Source organism: Candoia aspera, chromosome 4, assembly GCF_035149785.1.
Source record: "Candoia aspera isolate rCanAsp1 chromosome 4, rCanAsp1.hap2, whole genome shotgun sequence".
Classification (NCBI taxonomy): Eukaryota; Metazoa; Chordata; class Lepidosauria; order Squamata; family Boidae; genus Candoia; species Candoia aspera.
Window position 1 is genome coordinate 22692977 of NC_086156.1, and position 20505 is coordinate 22713481.

At 38.0% G+C, this 20505-nt stretch overlaps 1 protein-coding gene across 1 annotated transcript in view; it reads left to right on the forward strand.

The window, feature by feature from the left end:
- The window catches only part of ADAM22 (ADAM metallopeptidase domain 22), a 138942-nt gene that overhangs the window by 39831 nt on the left and 78606 nt on the right, over positions 1-20505 (forward strand). Inside the window, exon 4 of the mRNA XM_063303593.1 lies at positions 11811-11877. Coding sequence (XP_063159663.1) covers positions 11811-11877 — 67 coding nt within the window. The remainder of the gene's footprint in view (positions 1-11810; positions 11878-20505) is intronic.

The following is a 20505-nucleotide window of genomic DNA, read 5'->3' on the forward strand; positions in this document are numbered from 1 at the left end:
AGCAGGGCAAGCCATAGTACATAAACTGAGAGCAAGGCCCACTCTCTCTTTGCACTGAAGATGTTGCCTAGTCTGGCAATAAAACGTCTGCAAGAAAACAACAAGGCTCAGAGAACACCAAGGACTCCACTGTCCGTAAGTCCTAATAAAAAGAATTCTGGTTTCTTCACGATATTAATCTTTATCCTTTGCATCATTGTGTGAATCTGTGTCCAAAATTTATTAGCTTTCTCACAAGTCCACCATGCCTGATAAAATGTCCCCTCATGCTTTTCACATTTCCAACACTGGTTTGAAATACCTTTGTACATTTTTGATAATTTCTCTGGTGTCATATACCAGTGATACATCATTTTGTAAATATTCTCTTTTACAAATTATGACACGTTGTAAATTTAAACCAGTTACCCACCTTCTCTCACAAGTATCCATCTCTATGTTATATCTAAAATTAATAGCCCATTTTGTCATGCAATCTTTTACCTGTTCTTCTTCTGTTTCAAATCTTAACAATTTTTGCTATTACATGTTTGTCATTTGTAATAATTCATTCTGTATTTTAATTGTTGATTCCTGTCTGAGATTTGTAATAATGAGAATTCATATAAAATATATTTAATCCTCATCCTCATCATCTATAATACCTAAGCCAACATATTCCTACATAATTGGAATTTCATAGCCTTCTTGTGGGGGGCGGTCTTCATTCAAGAAAGAAAAGACTATTGACTAAGTAGAGCAGAGACCAATCTGTAGCACTAGTATTATGACAGATCCAGGCCCCACAGCTCTTGCGATCCTGTGCAAGACTGTTATCAGCCCCATTTGGTAGACCAGACCATGAAATCAACTCCACAGGAAGTCTAAAACTACTTTTATTGAGATTGGCTATAATGACAGAATCTTGCAAATCATGTTATGTGTGCCTCCTCCTCCTTATAGTTCAGTGAATTAGAGAGGCGTTTTTCTGAGCAGCTTCTGAACATTTTCTGACTTAAAAAATGCTTCAGCCCCTTTTGCCTAGGCAACAGCTTCTGCATACCTCTGTCAAGTTCATCTTCTTTACTCTTTACACTTAACCCCACTTTGACTCTCTTTGGTATAAGAGGGAGGAAGGGAAAACATCAGGTTCCAAGATTCCAGTAGCATATATCAATAAAATAGAGTTCCAGCATGTCTGTGGAGTCCATTTCCTGGCCTACCTTGAAAGGCTGACAGTTGTCCAGCTCATAAAAGCCACTACATCTGGAACCACAGGGCAGAGTACCAAGTTGCCCTGGGAAGTACCTTGGGGGTGTTGGTCTGTCTATTTATTTATTTATTTATTTGTTTGTTTGTTTGTTTGTTTGTTTGTTTGTCAAATTTAATTACCGCCCATCTCCCCCAAGATACTTATATTTACATCTCTTTATTTTGGTCATAAACCAGTGTAGGAGCGCTGGTGTATAGTGAATAGACTAATTTCTACAATCTAGTTTGTGGAATACTGGCTATATTCAATGGTAGGCTGGAAGAGTCAAGCAGAAAATCTGCTATGTGGAAGTAGTAAGGTACTAGAATAATATTTGTGATAGCTGTCCTAAATTTTGCTATCTAGAAACCCTGACATTTCACTGACCTGATAATGCATTACTGCTCTATCTTTTGAATGTTGATTGCCAGGGTAGAACTTTGTGCATCTTGGACCCTGGACTAGTCTGTGATTGTCCTTCATCTAATAATTATTCTATGAATACCTGTAGGAAGCTAACTTTGAAGGATTTGACTGCTCCATAAATCCTTCAGGACAAGGCCATCTAGCAGCATCTTAACGATTGACTGTGGGATAAATTCTGCCTTCTTCTGAGAAGGAAAGAACCCTTCTGAAACTTGGGAGCGATGGTCTATTTATACTTACATCTCTTTATTTTGGTCATAAACCAGTGTAGAAGTGCTCGTGTATAGTGAATAGACCAATTTCTACAATCTAGTCAAAGTACTGGTTAATCTATTCTACAACTCTGATTGGAATGATGGTGGTGTCCTTCCATTGTCAATTTACAGTATGAAGATAGAGATGTTGGAACTTGAACCTGAACATTTACTGGTACAAGCATGCATTTCAGGGATTTTCAGTCTTGTCAAGTGCCTGACACCATTCCCAAATCAAAAAATCAAAAAATTAAAATAGCTTTCCTTAACATTTTAGGTTTTATTAAATTTGAAATTATACAGATGCTATCTGGGAATGACATTTGGCCACTTGTTATTCATAGTCACTTCATTGCCAGCAGTCTCGGATACACTCTGCTTCCAAGCTTTGTCCTGTCTTATGAAGGACTCTTAAGCTCTGTAACGTCCACAAAAAACTGAAGTGGCCAAATTCATAAGATGGAGATCTAGTCCAGTAATATAGTGTGATCAAAAATATCACATAGGTATTTATTTTAACCCAGGTGTAAGCAACCTGGCATTCTCCCAATGTTTCAGTATGGCCAATGAAAGGATTGTGGGAGTTGTAGTCCAAAGTTTCCAGACAACACCAAGCTGCCTACCTTTGCATTCCAGATTTGGAATGTTTCAAAAACTTTGGGGAGCTGAATCTGGGAAGAAGAAGTGGATGGAAGTGGGTTGAGAGAGTCTGTAATCAAATTTAATTTCCTCTTTACCTAGAGAGTGTGGCATGGTAGGAACCCCTTTATGTAGAGCAGTGTTTCTCAACCTTGGCAACTTAAGAAGTATGGACTTCAACTCCCAGAATTCCCCAGCCAGCATAGAATTCCGGGATTTGAAGTCTACATTTCTTAAAGTTGCCAAGGTTGACAAACACTGATGTAGAGACTTGGTGAGCAGAGAAGCAGTTGCAAGTGTCAGAAGGCAAATGTGGGCCACACCAAAGAAGTAGGGCAATTGCTTGGCTTAGTCCCAGCTGACTCTTTTCTTTAAGCTCTCAGGGACAGGGTGTTCAAGCAAATACAGTCTCCTTTGAAGCTCCAGTCTTCCAAACTATTAAATCAAATTATAATGTCCATGTAAAGAGATAAGCCCTCTTGGGAGTAACAATTTATGTATTTGTACTCTTTCCTTCCCCAAGTGACAAGTCTGGAAGCCCTCAGCTGATGAAGTTTCCTTTATAATACCGTAGGTAGCTCCTTTTCTTCCCACTTGGCATTCCTGATGGAGGGAATGGCTTTGTTCTCCTCCAGGGAGCAAGCTGCTTCACGCCCAGGCCCATCTGAAAGGCTGGGGGACTTTTACAGGCCTGAATAGTGAAGTTTAGCAGCTGGGTTTTTTCCCCCCAATCTGCCATAGGCTTGAGTTCACTGCCCCCTTATCCTCCCTTTTCTGTTCTTCACCCAAACCCTCTCCTCACCAGCTCTGAGACTGAAAATCCTCCCTCCCTGATGATGAGGCCTATTTATTGTATAATTCCAGCCTCCCATATCAGTCTGTTTTGGAAGCAGTGCTCTTTGACAGTGTTGGTACTGCTCTGAAATTTTGCCTGTGGAAAAGTTGCATTCCTGCATGCCTGGCCAGTATGAAAATTATGCCACTTGGAGCAGTTCTTTGGGGAAACAGTTCCTTCTCCCTAGGATACAGCTGAAATGATTCTCACTAGCCAAAAAGATTGGCTTTCTCAGAAGATCAGATTTTTCTGAATTGCTTTGTTGCCATCTGTGGGAGAAATACCAGATGGAAGCTAATAGGAAGTGCAGAGCAGATCTCTTGCCTAGAGGAACCAAATCACAAACGCTGCTTATGTCAGCTGGCAAATCATCCAGGTAATTCAGTCTTACATAGATGCATTTAAACTTCTATATTGCCTAACATCAAAACTGAAGTTCATCATTATAAACTCCAAAACTGGTCTGGAGAGATAACGGGGACTGATATGCACTTTCTTTTTCCTACAGAATTTAAAGCTGATTATTGCAGCCACCAGTGTGGCTCTCTGTGTACACTTGTCCTCAAACTGGGAAAAGAACACTTCTAATGTTCCTTGTCTGAAATATTTACCATAACTTCTTCATCTTGATACACCTCATTCTAATTTTAAAGTGTCTCCTTGCTGTCAAAGCTGTGTATTATTTAACTCCGTACTTTAAAATTTAAATCCATAATTTAAGTTGTATCGGTCAAAGTATGACAGAGAAGGCGTTTGAGGATCATTTCAGGATTGTACATTTAAATTCTAGTAATGAAAATATGTAATATCACCACAAGAATACAGTATTTTCCCTTTCTTGGGATTACTGAACATCTCTCTCTCTCCCCCCCTCCCCTCCCCTCCCCTTCTGAGTGAAGAATGTCCCAGTTCTTTATTGCATGTATGCATTTGCACTGTAAGAACACATGTTGAAAAACAGTGCTGCCTTTGTTGAAGTAGCTGCACTTTTGCATTTGAAATATGTATAAATATTACTATTTTTTCCACTTGCAGTGCTATTCTAGGGAAGACTCATGTCAGCATTTCTTTAAAAGAAGCCCATCAAGGAAGTTAATGCATTTATAAAGAAAAGGCTGAGCTTCCTAAGGCTTGATCAGAGTCTTTGATTTTACCCTTGTGACATTGCAGGACTGGCAATAACTTCAGGATTCCCCATTAGTTGTGTATTCCGGCTCCATCTTCCATTTCATATTTACTCATACCCTTCTAATGATATATATCCAAGGTGCTTACAAGTAAAACATACAGTGCACCCAGGACAAGGTAAAACACAAGGCAATGATAAACCGTCTCTTCTCTGACCATTCTCCTCCTGATTCTCTCTATATCATTAATCAACAAGAATATTGTTCTGTGTAATAGTACATACCTATCAACCATTACATATTTTCCAAGATCACCAATATTTTTGGGAGTATGGTCTGCAGCAGAATTCTGCTCCAGAAAATCTGAAAGCTGAAATCAGAAAACTTGCTCTAAGCTGCTTTATGCTGTTCTTCCCAGACTCAATTTGTCTTAGTCTCTTGTTGGCAGAAGACAGTAAACTATCACTGATAACATCGTTATTATTATTATTATTCAAATTTAATTTGAATTTAATCTGAGTCTGAGCTTATAACAACTTGAAGAAGCAGTTTCTGATGGAGAATCCTGGCAAACCATTACCCAGCCATGAAGACTTGGAAGCAACTGAACAATAATGACAACAGCCTCTAGGGCAGTGTTTCTCAACTTTAGCCATTTTAAGATTTGTGTACTTCAGCTCCCAGAATACCCAGTGCTGGCTGGGGTATTCTGGGAGTTGGTCCGCACATCTTAAAATGGCTAAGGTTGAGAACCACTGCTCTAGGGGATCTCTTTTGGGCATGCTCATTTGGTTCTCATTTTGTCACTGGGAGATTTGTAAACAGAGTGAAGCTGTGCAGAATTTTAAATTTGGAAAAGAGTCCTTGGTCTCAAATTCCTCAGGTGACATCAGAGGTCTTCCTAGGATTGACCACTCTGCCCCTTTTGTACTTGCATGTGACATCATAACATACAAAAGGGGCAGAGATTACGTCACACCCAGCTTTTGTCATTTAATCACTCCGACTCTTCTACAGATGCCTCTGGGCCACACAATAAGATTTGTTTGGGCTTTTTGAGAACCGTTCCTTCCTTCCTTTGTGATTTTTTTAGTCTACCTGCTTGCTTTTGGTTCTTCCTAATCGAATGTGTGCCTGTAATGGTGATTGATGGGCTGGTGCGCAAGATCTTGTGGTCATGTTCTGGGGTTTTGTGGTTGGATAATTAGGGTTAGCTCAGTTCCCCTCTCCAAGTTGTAATTTAGCAATTAGTGTTCTATTTTTGGCTTGCTGGATTAGCTGAGAAGTTGTGGATTTTGTTTTGGTGAAACTGTTTGGTGCCATTCCAGTGGGTGTTCTGTAGTTTCCTGATCTCACTATGTTGCCAATCTCTGTATTTATGCACTATATGTATATATCTTAATGAGTATGTTGAGAATTCTTCAGAGAGCAAAAATTTTCAGAATTTTTAGAATTTTACATTTGTGATATTAGGAGAGGTTTTTTTAAAAATATTTTGCAAGACAAAAGACAAACTAAAAAATGCAGAATTAAAAAAATAAACCATTCACAAAAACAAAAAAGACTGCAAGTAGAAAAAGTTTAGTTGTGTAATGTGTGGGTATAGATGTATTTATGTAGTTTTAAAGAAACAACAACCATTTTAAGCATTCATATTGTGAATAATAACATTTGTACTGGCAAAGGTAATCTATTAGGAATGCCTGTTATTGCTTCAGTTAAGTTCAGAATTTGGAATGTGAAGGCTGACTGGTGAAGGTTCAAAATAAAATTAAAAGTAATATACACTAAACTCTGTATGGCTTTGAGCAAGAATTCAGACATAATGGTGCTCTGGATGTTATTAACATTTACGACTTCCCTTGTAAAAATTCAAGTGCACATATGTTTGCTATAAAATACTCTCTGGAACCTAAATATATACTGTTTCATGTGCCATTATTTGTATCCAGAGAAGGGGTTATGCTTCAAAGGAGATACTAAACCACAGGTGTGTTTTGTTCTTAAATATATTTTCTGCCTAGTTTCCCATATCCTTAGCAGCTGTGCTGTAGGATTCTCTAAGCCTCTGCATTTAGTTGTCTGAAAGCCACAAAAAAAGCTTTGCTCCTGGAGGACTATTCCACTGAGAGCCATTCATGTATTTCAGCTTTTCTTTAAAAGTTCTCTGGTTCTTCTCAGGAAGAAACAAACACATCCTTTCCTCTTTCTTGATGAGAGTGCCGATGACGTATCAAGAATTTATTTTTAACTGTTATAGTCTGGCAACTGATGAATATTTAATACAATTCAGCAACTTCAGAGAAATTCAGCTACCTGTGATTAGCCTCTGACTGCATTGTATTGATTCTGTCCATTCAGCTCTTGGATTGATTTAGATAGCTTTCGTCTGTGTGTGTGTGTGTGCACACCTTCAAGTCATTGGTGACTGCTTGGACAAGTCTGCAAGTTTTCTTGGCAAGATTTCAGAAGCGGTTTGCCATTGCCTGCTTCCTAGGGCTGAGAGGGTATGACTCGCCCAAGGTCACCTAGTTGGTTTTGTGCCTAAGGTGGGACTAGAACTTATGGTCTCCTGGTTTCTAGCTCAGTGCCTTAACTTCTACACCAAACTAGATAACCTTAAGTTAAGGTAGACCATCAGTATGAGATAGTGGTTAGAGCAAGTTAAATCACTGATTCCTTGATAAAACAGAATGGATAACAGTTTCCAGAATGCTGTTCTGGCATAAATCAGTACAGGCAGTCCTCACTTAACGTCCACTCGTTCAGCAACTGTTCAAAGTTATGACGGTGCTGAATGAAGGGACTTATGACTGGTTTTCAAAGTTCCGGCTGTTACAGTGCCCCTGCAGTCACGTGAACAAAATTCGGGCCCACTTGGGCCCACCCACATTTACAACTGCCTTTGGCTGCCCTCCTACCCACTGCTGCCAGCTGCCCCTGCTGCCTGGCCCTGCTCATTGCCCCTGTGCCCACTGCACTGCACACCACTACTGTACTGCCCGGGGCCTTCTTTCAGGATGCCTTCTTTTGAGCTGGTGCAGCTGGGGCTTTTCTCTTGCCCCACCCAGGGCCTTCATTTGCACCCGGCCCAGGGCTTGCTTTCTCATGCCAACCTTTTTTCATGAAAGAAGCTTGGGGTGTGACAGGAGATCCCAGCTGCACCAGCGTGATAGAAGGACTTCTAGCCAGGTCCAATGAATGGAGGCCCTGGGTGGGATGCAAGAAAGGTCTTGGCTGCACCTGTGTGAAAGAAGGAGGCATGAAGAAGGCTGGGGCCAGTACAGTCATGGCGTGTGGTGCAGCGGGCAGGGTTGGGTGGCAGCTGGTGGCCAAAAGGGCAGAGATGGGGGGAGATAGGCCAGTGGGGGTTGAAGAGGAGGCAGAGTAGGCAGTCCCTTACCTTACCGAGGCTTTGGGGATGGGAAGGACCAAGCTGGGAATGGCTTGGGCTGAGGTGAGATTTGGTTAATGACAGCAACAGGGACTGCTGGGATTGCTGTTGCTAAATGATGCGGTCACACGATGTCGTGCTTTACAACCTCATAGCTTAATGATGGAAATTCTGGTCCCAATTACAGTCATAACTTGAGGACTACCTGTATGTCGTTAGTCCTCAAAGGCTTACACACACCTGTAATGGTAGAAGCCACAATGGACATACTTTGTTGACCATGGGCCATACTTCAGTATGTTATGGGATAGGGAGATCTGCAGTGGGGAGGACAGTGATGAAAGAGGACAGGGCAGGATCATGGACATAGTAGAGCCAAGATTTTCTGGTCCCTCCCCCAGGCATTTTGTGAATTCCATTTAAAAATAGAAAATACAATGTAGGAAAACCTGCCGGCTATTTCCTTTATTCCCCAAAGATTGGAGAGCATGCAGATTGATTGATTGATTGATTGATTGATTTTTTAAAAGTTGATGTGCTTACATTAGGAGTCCCAGAGAGCAGATTTTAGAACATCTTCTGTAAAGAACATGTTTACATTTGTAGTGTATGAATGAAAGAAAATACTGCCTAAAAGTTTTGTTCGTTTGTTTTTGTACCTTCAAATCAGTCTTAACTGCTGGTGACTGCTGGGACAAGTCCCTGCATTTTACCTTGGCAAAATTTCAGAAGTGGTTTGCCATTCTCCTAGGTGTAATGGTTGCCTAATCCCAAATACTCAGTCTCACAAGCCCGGGCTTAAAGATAACTGATTTATTAAAGGAATAGTATGCAAATACAGAGAAAGCTGAGAATGAGCCAAAGCGTGCGAAATACAAACTAAATACCCTCGCTTCAAACCCAATACCGCCCCTCATCCCACCATAGTAACCACCCCCTCCCAGGTGTTGGCAACCGTCACACATCGGCCTGGGAAAGTAATCTTGAATACATGTCATAACCCTAACATACATTCCTGCAGAACAGCAAGGAGATTACAGCCTGGCACGGCTGAAATTCCCCTCCCCGCAAATGACAGACACGGAACAGGAAAGTGACATGTGAAACGTTACGATGTATTCAAACCATTGGAACGATGAACATGACACTAGGGCTGAGAAAGAGTGACTAGCCCAAGGTCACCCAGCCAACTTCATGCCTAGGACAGGACTAGAACTCCCAGACTCCTGGTTTCTACCCTGGTGTCTTTAACCACAGGGCCAAATTGGCTTGTGCTCATGTTTTATTCTACTGTAACTTTTATAAAGATTACCACACCAAATATGTTACACTTTACCTGTTGCATTTTTCAGTTCAATCAGGTCAGTTTTATGTTTCCCTCCTGCTATCAGAAAAAAGGACATTGTTACATAGAATATGATAAAAATGTATGTGATAGAATGGATAACATCGGCCACTGGATTGTTAGCTGCTCACAATTTAATGTATATTTTGGATGTCATGGAGTGGTTTAGACTGTGTGTGTGTTTGTGTATGTCTGTGTGTGTGTGTGTGTGTACACAGATTATGCTATTTAATAAGTGATTTACTATTTTTATATTGCTTAAAATTTTATCAGGCTGGTCTTCAGCTTTAATGAATTATTTGCACATCTAGGTTCAAAGTTCTTCAGAGCTTAGCCTATAGTGGTGTTGTTTGTCTAGCAGAGCTATAAAAATTAATGAAATGTTATGCATTGCATTAAAAGGTTCTAGAAAGCTCTTTTATTTGTTAAATATTTTTACCTTAAATGATGTTAGATGAAATGTCAAGATGTCTCTTGCCTGGATGAGGTGGGCTTCACATTCTCTGCTTTGTATTCATAAACAAGATGTTGATTGTGCTAATCATGGCTTTGAAAAGCAAGTATCTCCCTGTAGTTTTCTCCCTGCCTAGAGACAATTTTAAAAATAAAGATAGTGCTTTTCTTTGCAACATGCCAGCTTTCTAGTGTACATAGATACTGTATGAATATGCATACATGCACACACTTTTCAGTCAGAGGAACGGTAGGTGCCATACAAACTTGCTAATATTTAGGAATGTGCATAAAGTTTCAAGTTAAGACATTTCTGCTCAAAATACTCCATTTTGAGCACTCTGAGTTCTGATTGTTTGGGAAGTGTTTCAACCTCAAAACAGATATTTTGAGCTCAAAACAGTTTCAAAATGGTTGAAAAGTCTGTTTCAAAATAGCTGCTTTAAACAGAAGGAAAACATGTATAGTTTAAAAGGTTTTGCCCATACCTCCTAATGTCCATGGGCATTGTACTGGGGAGTTTGGAACGCTCTTTGTGCCAATGTCTTGAATTCCTATCCCCTTTTAAAGTTGTGTGAAGGTTTATAGAGTGTCAAATTTTATCCCACATGTTACCAGATTGATCACTTGCATAAAGCTAATTGTCTTAGTTACAATTCCGTGGTCAAATACGGATGATTCCATCAAGTGCCATATTCTGCGAGAACATGGGTTTGTGGAGCATTAGAAATAGAAGACATTGCACATGTCCAACTGTCAATTATATGCCTCAGCAAGGGCTCAGTATTTGCAGACACTACTTGACGGAACCATATATCGGGATGCCAACAAAATATTATTTTATTTCCTTCAGGGCACAAATATATATGTAGTCACTAGAACTGTTAAGTTTATAGTCAAGGCTATCCATCAGAGAATACATTTCATAGAACACATTGGGGTTGCATGCAAAGGTGATGAATTCACCTAAACACATACTGTCTTCAAGTTTAATATCCATTTTACTATACATCTCTGCACTGTACTTTATCTTATAGTATTTTAACTTAGTTTTTATCCTTTATCTTACCTTGCTATATTTTATCTATCTTATCTCACCATAGCCTATTTTACCTCATTTTATTGTATCTTACTTTATTTCATTTTATTGTATCTTACTGTGGCTGATGCCATGCTTTGATATGGTCAGTTGACTAATCAATAAAGGATACTACTACTATTAGTAACAATGAGAGAATATTTGAAATAAAGATGATATTACGCAGGTATTTTTCATGATCTGTTGATACATACAGAAGGATTGAAATGCTAAAGGCAAAAAGAAATGCATTCTGCTACATATTGTTTGCTTTACTGTATTTAGAAAGAAAGTAATCAATTTTATAGGCAAAATGATTTCTAGGTAATGCAATATGAGACAATGAATATGTCATTCCCTGAAAGTCACCTCACTGTTAGATAGCAGCCACGGAAACCTATATTCTATAATAAATTTTATATTTTATTTGGGGGTGGCGTTCTTGGCTTTATTTATATATTTTAAAAAGCAACTGCAATACCCTTAAGCAGCCTTTCTCAACTTTTTGACCCTGGAGGATCCCTTGAAATATTTTTCAGGCCTCAGGGAACCCCTGTACATTCAGGCTCAAATATAGGCCAGAAGCTCTAAAATTATTACATTCATGTGTAGGCCTGCATATGCATTAACAGTGTTCTTAAACTAAAAATAAAGAATGAAACTTACCTCTTTAATGTGAAGTTGCCTGAATTTGAAATTTTTTTTTTTTAAATAAATTGTGATCTCCCAGGGAACCCCTAGTGATCTCTCATGGAACCCTAGGGTTCCACAGAATCATGGTTGAGAAACCTTGCCCTTAAGTATAGGTGCTGTATACATGTGATGAGAAAAATATTGCGTTTGGAACAAAGGTGTAGTGGAGTTACCTGTCCAGTGTTTTTTGCACATATATAAACATGCTTAAAAATAGTTCCGATTGGATTTTATACTCTACAAATGCTACTTTTTTACCAGATGGTTAGCACAGTGAAAGTCATATATATATTAGAAAATAATGTTAATATATTTCTATTTTTATATTGTTTCAGTGACCTACTGTCTTCAGAATACCTTGAGAGGCATATTGACCATAATGGGAAGATGGTGGAAGTTAAAGTAAGAGCCTGATAACTCATTTTTGTGATATTGTTATTTTGAGGCAGGCAATTCAGTTGTCCAAACTGTACTGCAGAGTGCTGCTGTTGGGCTCTGGTTGTAGGCAACTGGGGCTGTTTTTAAGTGTGCAAACCATATGGATATGACAGAGAGGTGTATGGCTATGTTCTGAAATTCTGTCGAAGGATTACCTTTCATAATAAAAGCTGATATCTGGATATTGCTGATTATAGTTCTACCATAATTGAACTTTTGATAACAGTTGTACTATAAACTAGCTCATGTTAATGCTTTCAATACATGCCTACTTCACAGCATTGGCATGGAGAAATCTGCGTGGAATGGGGAATTCTGGGTGCAACTGGCTCCACATAATTATTTATTAAGAACATAGTTATGGTATAGAGGCTTGCTATCATCTATCACATATGTGATCATACTGAGAAATAAAAATATTTAAACATATTTATTCAATATTTCTGTCCGGAACTGCATTTGTACAAAGTAATCTGTCCAGAAAAACACTGTTAATATATCTAGGAAAAGTTGTTCAAATTTGAATAAATATAGGGTTTTCAAAGTTCTTTGTTTTGTTAATTTTTATGCCAAAACTATTTCCCACACCAACTGATCCAATGAACGGTTTGCAGTAACAGACATGGCAATTAAAAGCACAGGGACAGAATCCATTTCTGATGTTACATTAGTTTATTTGCCTTAGTGTATAGTAAACCAACAGTAGGATTACTTGTAAAAGATTGTTAGGTGACTTTTCCAGTGCTTTACAAACCTTCAATCAAAAGGATTAAATGTAGATTGCTGTTAAAGAGAATGAGATGTACCAGTTTGCTTCCATTCCTGCCAACACAATTTAGAAAGGTTGTAATCCATATATGGATTATCTTCATGGTCAATTTTTGTGAATTGCTGCAATAAATTTAAAAGGAGTTCTGTGCCACAATGAAAATCACCATGTTCAGATCCAAAATCTTTCTCGTATTAAAAAAAAGATTAAGGTAATAGTGCCCAAAAAAGTAAAGTACAGATTAAAAGAACCTGTTCATTCCACAGTGTAAATACTAAAGATGTTGATATTAAAGAAGAATGGGGACTTGAATTTCTGTATATTGGATATCTAGCAAGTGCTTTTAAAATCCAGTTGGATTTTATTCCTCATTTTATTCTAATGAGGGTAGTTCTTTACCATAATGTAAAACTATTGAAACTATTTGTGATAAGCTGAATGGTAGATATGATATGGGAATACTTAGTCTAAAGATATTCAGCCTATGATCTGGGGAACACTAAAAGGGGTGTAAAATTATTGTAGGTGCATCAGTGTAGCTGCAGAGTTATAATGATGATGATATCCTAGATTTTAGAGATTATCAAAACTTCCAAAATTTTGATATTCTTTTAGCAAATCTTGAGAGACTTCAAAATCTTGGCCATTTAAAATGTAAATGTTCAAAAAAAATTATTAATTTTTTGTGGGGGATCATGTGGATGTTACTGGGACAGCCATGTATGCCAGGGTGTCTGTAGGTAGTGCATTGTGACCCCTTAATTATGTGGCCTTCTCCAAAAGCTTTTGCTGGTAATACAGGTCTTCAAAACCTATTGTTTAAATTTGTGATTTGTGGCTTGTAAACTGGTAAGACAATGATTAAAATGTGAGGAAGTACCTTCTTAAGTATTGGGGTAATTAGGGTCCTCTTTCAGTACTGACTGCCTGATATTCTTTATATTAGAGATAATAATGGGGTTTATTTAATTTCTTGATTGTTCCTCATAGGAAACTACTTGGGTTGTGAGATCTACTTTTTAAAAAAATAGATTCTTGAGTTCCATTAATTGGAGCTAAACATTTGGCTTAGTGGATACTTTCTTTGCCCCTCTCACATTTTGCTTTAACACATAATGCCTTAATGTGTGTAGTAGGTTGCTTTTTTTCTATATGTTTCACTCCTAAGCCCTGGAAGTGTGTTTTTCAACTGATTCTGTATCTTGATTTTGATTTAATAACTTACTCTGTGTGCATTTTGGGATATAGCTTAGCCAAAACCAGTCTACTTTAATGTTCATTTCCTCCAGATGATCTCTATTTTTCCAGTGTGGTTTTAAGTATTCTTGAAAAATTCATCCATTTTTCATATAAGATCTTTGATCACAGCAAGGGCAAATTTATGTAAAATGCCTCCTAATGAGGAATATATGCTAAAATTATACCTTTACTTTTAATAAGCATACTAGCAGTTTAACAGATGTAATAGCATTTTGTTCTAAACCCCCCATTGCTACTCATTCAGTTTCTGGTGAACTCTTATACCACCAACAATCACTGGTTTCTTATTAAAATGTCCCAGCAGGATGGACTTTTGTTCAGGTGAATAGATTAAGAAAGAAAAAGGTTAGCTCTGTCTTTGGCTTATGTGATTTTTAAGAACACAAAGAGTAGCAGGACAACTGCTCTGTGTCTATGATCCCCATCTATAAAATATATCCCCATCTATAAAATGCTTAATTCCAAGACCATATCACTAATTCACATATTTATTATTTATTATTTTTGCCAAGACTTGATATTCAAGTAACTTAGAAGAAAGAAAAAGGGAGGGAGGGAGGAAATATAAATACTTTAAAATCTCATAAAAACAGTTAAAATCACTGTTAAACTAGCTCACTGAATGCACAGCTGAAGAAAAAGGACTTGACTATTTTCTGAAAGTGCTGAGTGCAGATCCTGAGGGAATTCATTCCATAGCTTGGAAGCAACATAAGGAATATATAGTCTGTGTTTTAATTTACTTTCTTCATGATTCACTGTGCATATAGTTTTATTTCTAATTTTCAAGATATGCCACAGTTTTACTCTGGACTGTGTATTATCTGTAGTAAGCCTAATATTTCATGGCTGGTATTGTTTATTGGAAATAACATGACAGCTTTTGCAGTAACTGTATATTGTAGAGAAATCTTGTTCTCTAGCTCTTACCCCAAGTTTTTGCTGATGTGCCATGATTGTTTTTTTCATCAAGAATTGACAATGCCAACTTTAGAGACTGGTGGTATTGACCCGAAGACAAGCTTTGCATGTTTATATAATGGATTGTATTCTTAACATAAAGCAGGGTGATCAAGTCTTCTCTGTGGGATCATTAAAGGAGGATATTGGACAACCAAATATTAAATCTCCATTGTAGACACAGATATGATGCTATATTATTTTATTGTTGTATCTTAGACAGGAAAGCACTTAATGTGAATGATTCCTTAGAATAAATGGAGTATTGATGTTCCCTGTTCCAAGCAAATGTTCCAGGATGTATCTACTATGTAAGGCATTATTGATGCTGCTTATTTGTTCTCAAACACATGCATCCTAAGTAGCTTCTGAAGAAAGGAGGCAGCAATGATGTTCTCTTATTTTTGGACAGGTCCAACACATTTGTTTTTTATCTGTTCTTTTTATATATTTTCACTCCTGTCTATTTCTGTCCTTGTTTGGGAAGTTGTCCTGTTCTTTCCTTATTTGTTGTTTGAATTATCTAGAACAAGTTTTCATTATTATGGAAACTTTGCCAACTTACTGTGTTTTACTTTAATCTTTTCTCACAAGTTTGCTTTTCTCACAAAAATATTCCTGTCCATTTGTGATAATTTACCATTTGGTGGCCTAGTATCTGCCCCAAGAAGATTATGATCTAAAGGGCCTTAATCTTATGTTGTTGTTTATTCGTTTAGTCGCTTCCGACTCTTCGTGACTTCATGGACCAGCCCACGCCAGAGCTTCCTGTCGGTCGTCAACACCCCCAGCTCCCCCAGGGACGAGTCCGTCACCTCTAGAATATCATCCATCCATCTTGCCCTTGGTCAGCCCCTCTTCCTTTTGCCTTCCACTCTCCCTAGCATCAGCATCTTCTCCAGGGTGTCCTGTCTTCTCATTATGTGGCCAAAGTATTTCAGTTTTGCCTTGAATATCATTCCCTCCAGTGAGCAGTCTGGCTTTATTTCCTGGAGGATGGACTGGTTTGATCTTCTTGCAGTCCAAGGCACTCTCAGAAGTTTCCTCCAACACCACAGTTCCAAAGCATTGATCTTCCTTCTCTCAGCCTTCCTTATGGTCCAGCTCTCGCAGCCATATGTTACTACGGGGAACACCATTGCTTTAACTATGCGGGCCTTTGTTGTCAGTGTGATGTCTCTGCTCTTAACTATTTTATCGAGATTTGTCATTGCTCTTCTCCCAAGGATTAAGCGTCTTCTGATTTCCTGACTGCAGTCAGCATCTGCAGTAATCTTTGCACTTAATCTTATAAGTAGGCTTATAAGGTTCTTTTTGCACTCCAGAGCATAAATTTCTCACTCTCTTGATTCTTGTCCATCATCTTTATTTTTGCATGCTTCTAGCCTTTCCCCAACCAAACCCTGGCTTGCTTCAGCCCATGTCAACGCTTTCTCGATCTTCCATTCACACACTAAAATGGCAACTCATTACTGACTTACATGGCCACTAAATGCAAAAATTAACCTGAATTCCACATGTTGGACAGAGGAAATCTGTTCTCTAAACCTCTGCACATTATGGGGTATAAAGATACTTAAACTAGCCTTTCTCCCAGTATTTTTGCAAGCATGTGTGTGAGAATATACAGTATGCTTTGTGCCTTGTAAGAAATACACTGTATGGTTAATTGCATTATCAAAATGAGCCAGTAAAGAAGTTCGAGTGCAACCCCCTCTTCTCTCCATCTGACAGAAAAGTTGGAACTAGTTCTCACTCCAGTTAGTACTGAGTAAATTCAATAGATTTCTATAGGCTTTCTTTTTCATTCTGCAAGTTGCGAAGTTAAGCCAAGTTGACAGTTACACACTTGAACATCATTGCCCTTCCCCAGAACCAGAAAAGAGATTGACTCAGGAAATCAGTTTTTTTCCCCCCTCTCTTTCCCACCCATTTCTTCCTCCCAGGAGGTAAACTATTCAAGTTTTTGACTTGCATAATTCACTTTCTCCTAGGGTAGCCCAATTAGAATTTTAAAGTTAAAGTACAGCGCACAATGCGTTTCTGTTCCACGGAGTTGTATTCTGCTGCCAGTTGTGCTTTGTTTGATGAACTCCTATTTTTCTCCTTCCATCAGTGCAAAGCCCCCTGCCCATTCCAGGGAGTTTTGTAACACTGAAGAGATATGGGACTAATGTTAAATGCCCATGCAGTGTAATGGGCACTGTGCATAATTGTGTGCATAAAAGGCATTCCATTACATAGTCAAATATACACCTCCTCAAGTTTTTGTTCATTTAGTTTAGTTCTACATGGCAACTTCACAACTCTTCTTATTCGCAATTGGTTTTAGACAGAACCACATGAAAGTAAATAGGAAGGAGTTATGGAGACCTTGCAAGAACAAACTACTGCATGACAATAATGCACTGTTAAGAATCTTTTAATTACCAGATCACTTTATTACAAGGAAATGACGGGATGTACTTATGGGATGAATGTTAAAGCATCACATGCATCCAATTCTATGTTAGGTTTTCCCCCCTTGAGGAGAGAGCTTAATTCTTGGTAGAGCATTTGCTTGGTATATGCTTCTTAGTATCGTCACTTAAAAGAACAACTCAGTTGAAGATCGGAAAATAAATGACACTGCAGTCACAATAGACTGAACTTTATGATTTGGAATATTTTAAATGGCACTGAAGTCCAATGCCTCTGAAAGGCAACTAGGACAGAGAAAGCTGCAGCTGGTTTAGGCGGAGCACTTTGGCTTGCTATAAAGCAGTTCCCTATACTTCTAATGTGTATACTAACTAAGCTGCAGTCTTTAAGGAGGCAATGTACATGGGAAATAAGGTTCTGTTCCATGTAAACTTGGATCCATGTGAAATAGTAAAGGCATTTTTGTAAATCAGACTGTGTCAAAGAAAGATCTCAGAACAAACAATGGTTTCTTTTGTTTTTTGAAGTATCTGGATTCTGTTCTTAAATGGGTCCAGACTTCCTGTATCACAGTGGCGTTCCAGTGCAAGAAAACTTGATTATTGTCTTGCCATTTTATTTATTTATTTATTTATTTATTTGGAAAGATGCTTTTCCAAAAATAAGTCAACCACACAATTTAGATAGTATTATAGAACAAAATAATGTTCTATGTATTTCAGTATTTTTTTATTTTAAAAAATGTACTGGAAGAGTAATAAAAATACATTATGTAACGAAACACAACGTTATGGAGCATTTTTATACTATCCAGGTATTGGTAGACTAGTGTCCATTTAATTCTTCCCTAGCAAATAGGTAATAGAGAAGAGCTGCTTGCTCTGTCCACTGATTCTTTCCTGCCTTAGGGAACTATCTAAGCTCTGAGGTGCAAATTGGGAAAAATTGGTTTGGGGAGTAGATATGTAGGGGACTTAGCAACAGCATGAAAATTTTTCTCTCCAGAGCTGCATTACTCCAGCAAAAATGCTTTTGGAAAACTCCTTTTGCCAATCTTTACCTTAATCCTAATCTGTAGTTCCACTTTGTGCAAGATTTTTTTCCCCAACATTGTATAAAGTAGCCAAAGCAAATGATCGTGGATAGACATAACATGGAAAAAACAGCATTGTTATTGATTTGTTAAAAAAAAATATCTTTCTGGTTTTATACTTTGCTGAGTATTCCTGAAGCTGTACAAAATGTTTTGGGGGAGGGGGTGTCTGTTACTTGCAAATTTCTGTTACATAGGAAAGTATGCCATTGTGACCATTTCTGTCATTGCATAATACCACAAAGTACACAAATGTCACAAATTAGTCATTGGCATTAAATTATGTTGCAAGTGGCATAAATGGATGCAAATGACATCATTTGTGTCATTTGAATAGTAATGACATTGTGCAAATGGTATAAATGCCCTGCATGTTGTAAAGTTAAGATAAGGTAATGGAAATTTGGTCTATTGTATCTGAAGTTTTCAAAATGTGGTTGCTTATGTGTGTTACAAATGACCAGCTGCTTTTAGGAAAAAAGCAATCTGGGAAGGAGTAATTTGGATCATAGTAGCATTAGTATGAATGTGCTTAGTCCTTTTCTTATCCCGTTAACCCTTCTTTTCTCCTATATTTCTTCGCCTTTCTTTCTTTATGGCTCTAAACCAAAAGGTGCAGATTAATTTCTGGATTTACAGGAGCTGGAGAATAGAAGTGGCTTAGAAAAAGGATGAAGCAACTTTCCATTCTTTTGTTTTCAGATAGGCCAGACCCATGACTGTTTTCTGAAGAAGAAAGACACTGTGTTTGGTTAGAAGGCTTTCCAACCTGGCATGTTCTCAGAGTTGTAATTCTAAGATATTCAGAGAACACTGGGTTGGGTTATACATGTTTGCATATAACACATTTTGATCTTAATTGGCTCACATCTGATTTGTTTAGAATCAAGAAGGCAAGAAAAAACGGTCCCTAATTTTCTGGCCTTTTCCTAGGTGCTATTCAAAGCCAGTTTCTTTGCTCTTAAAGAAAGCAATCAAGAAACAGCTTTCTGAACAGATGCTGTCATATCTCTTTTGCCAGATGTCAGTAAGCCATCTTTGCATGCCTTGCAGCTGAATGCACAAAGCATGGTATCAGTAGCACAGGTCTCCCTTGACATCAAGGACACTTTTCTAGAGCTGATGTAGTATTTGTATTGTTTCTGTGATTTCAACTGACCATATATTGTTTTCAAAGCTGATATTTAGAATAATGATCTTATATGTTATACTTTTGATATAAGCTGTATGACTTTCCAAATAAAAACAAATGCAGATACCCTCTCTTAATCATTCTAGTTCACTACCCATCTTCTTCCCATTCAAAATATTTATTGGGACCAGAAAGGTATGGAGTAAATATCTGTGGTTATATATGTATGTCCCAGAGATCTACTTATGTTATTCATTATTACTTAGAAATTTATTCAACTAATCCAAAAGCAGAGTATAATTACAAAAGTTAGAAGCATGTAACTGTATCATAAAAACAAGGCACCGAACAGCACAGTAGCATACATTCAGTGAAAAGACAGGTAAATAAGTAGGCTGTCATCTAGCATAAACAACTAATATGTCCCTGCACCTTCTATAATTGGAAAGGGATAGAATTCTATAATGAGACACACACATTTTGAATGTTCTGTTTTTGGTTGCCACAAAATAACTTAGTGTGTAATTGTCAAATGGCATCTCTGCCTGAACTTATTTGCTGGGCAAGCACATACATTCTCACTCTTCAGTCTCACTCTTCAAATATATCCCAAATTATACCGCCCCCAAATCAATAGAAGAAGAGAGAGAGAAAAAAGAAAAAAATAGGGCCGGTTGATAAACATGGGTTACTAGCTTCTCAGCAGAACACTGCCCTAGTCACTTTCTCTCTTGATGCCACCAAACAATTCTGCCACATCTCTTCTGATTTTTTTAGGGTTGTTCCTCTTACTGTAAGCTATCTATTTCTACATTTCTGCATTCCTTCAAGATCCATCTTGAAGTTTGATTGGTGTGGAATCAGGTTTCCCATACATAATGGATTGTTATGCCACACAAAATGAAGTTTATTTGATAAATGCCACAGTATTATTTGTGGATAAGCACTTGTCTTTCG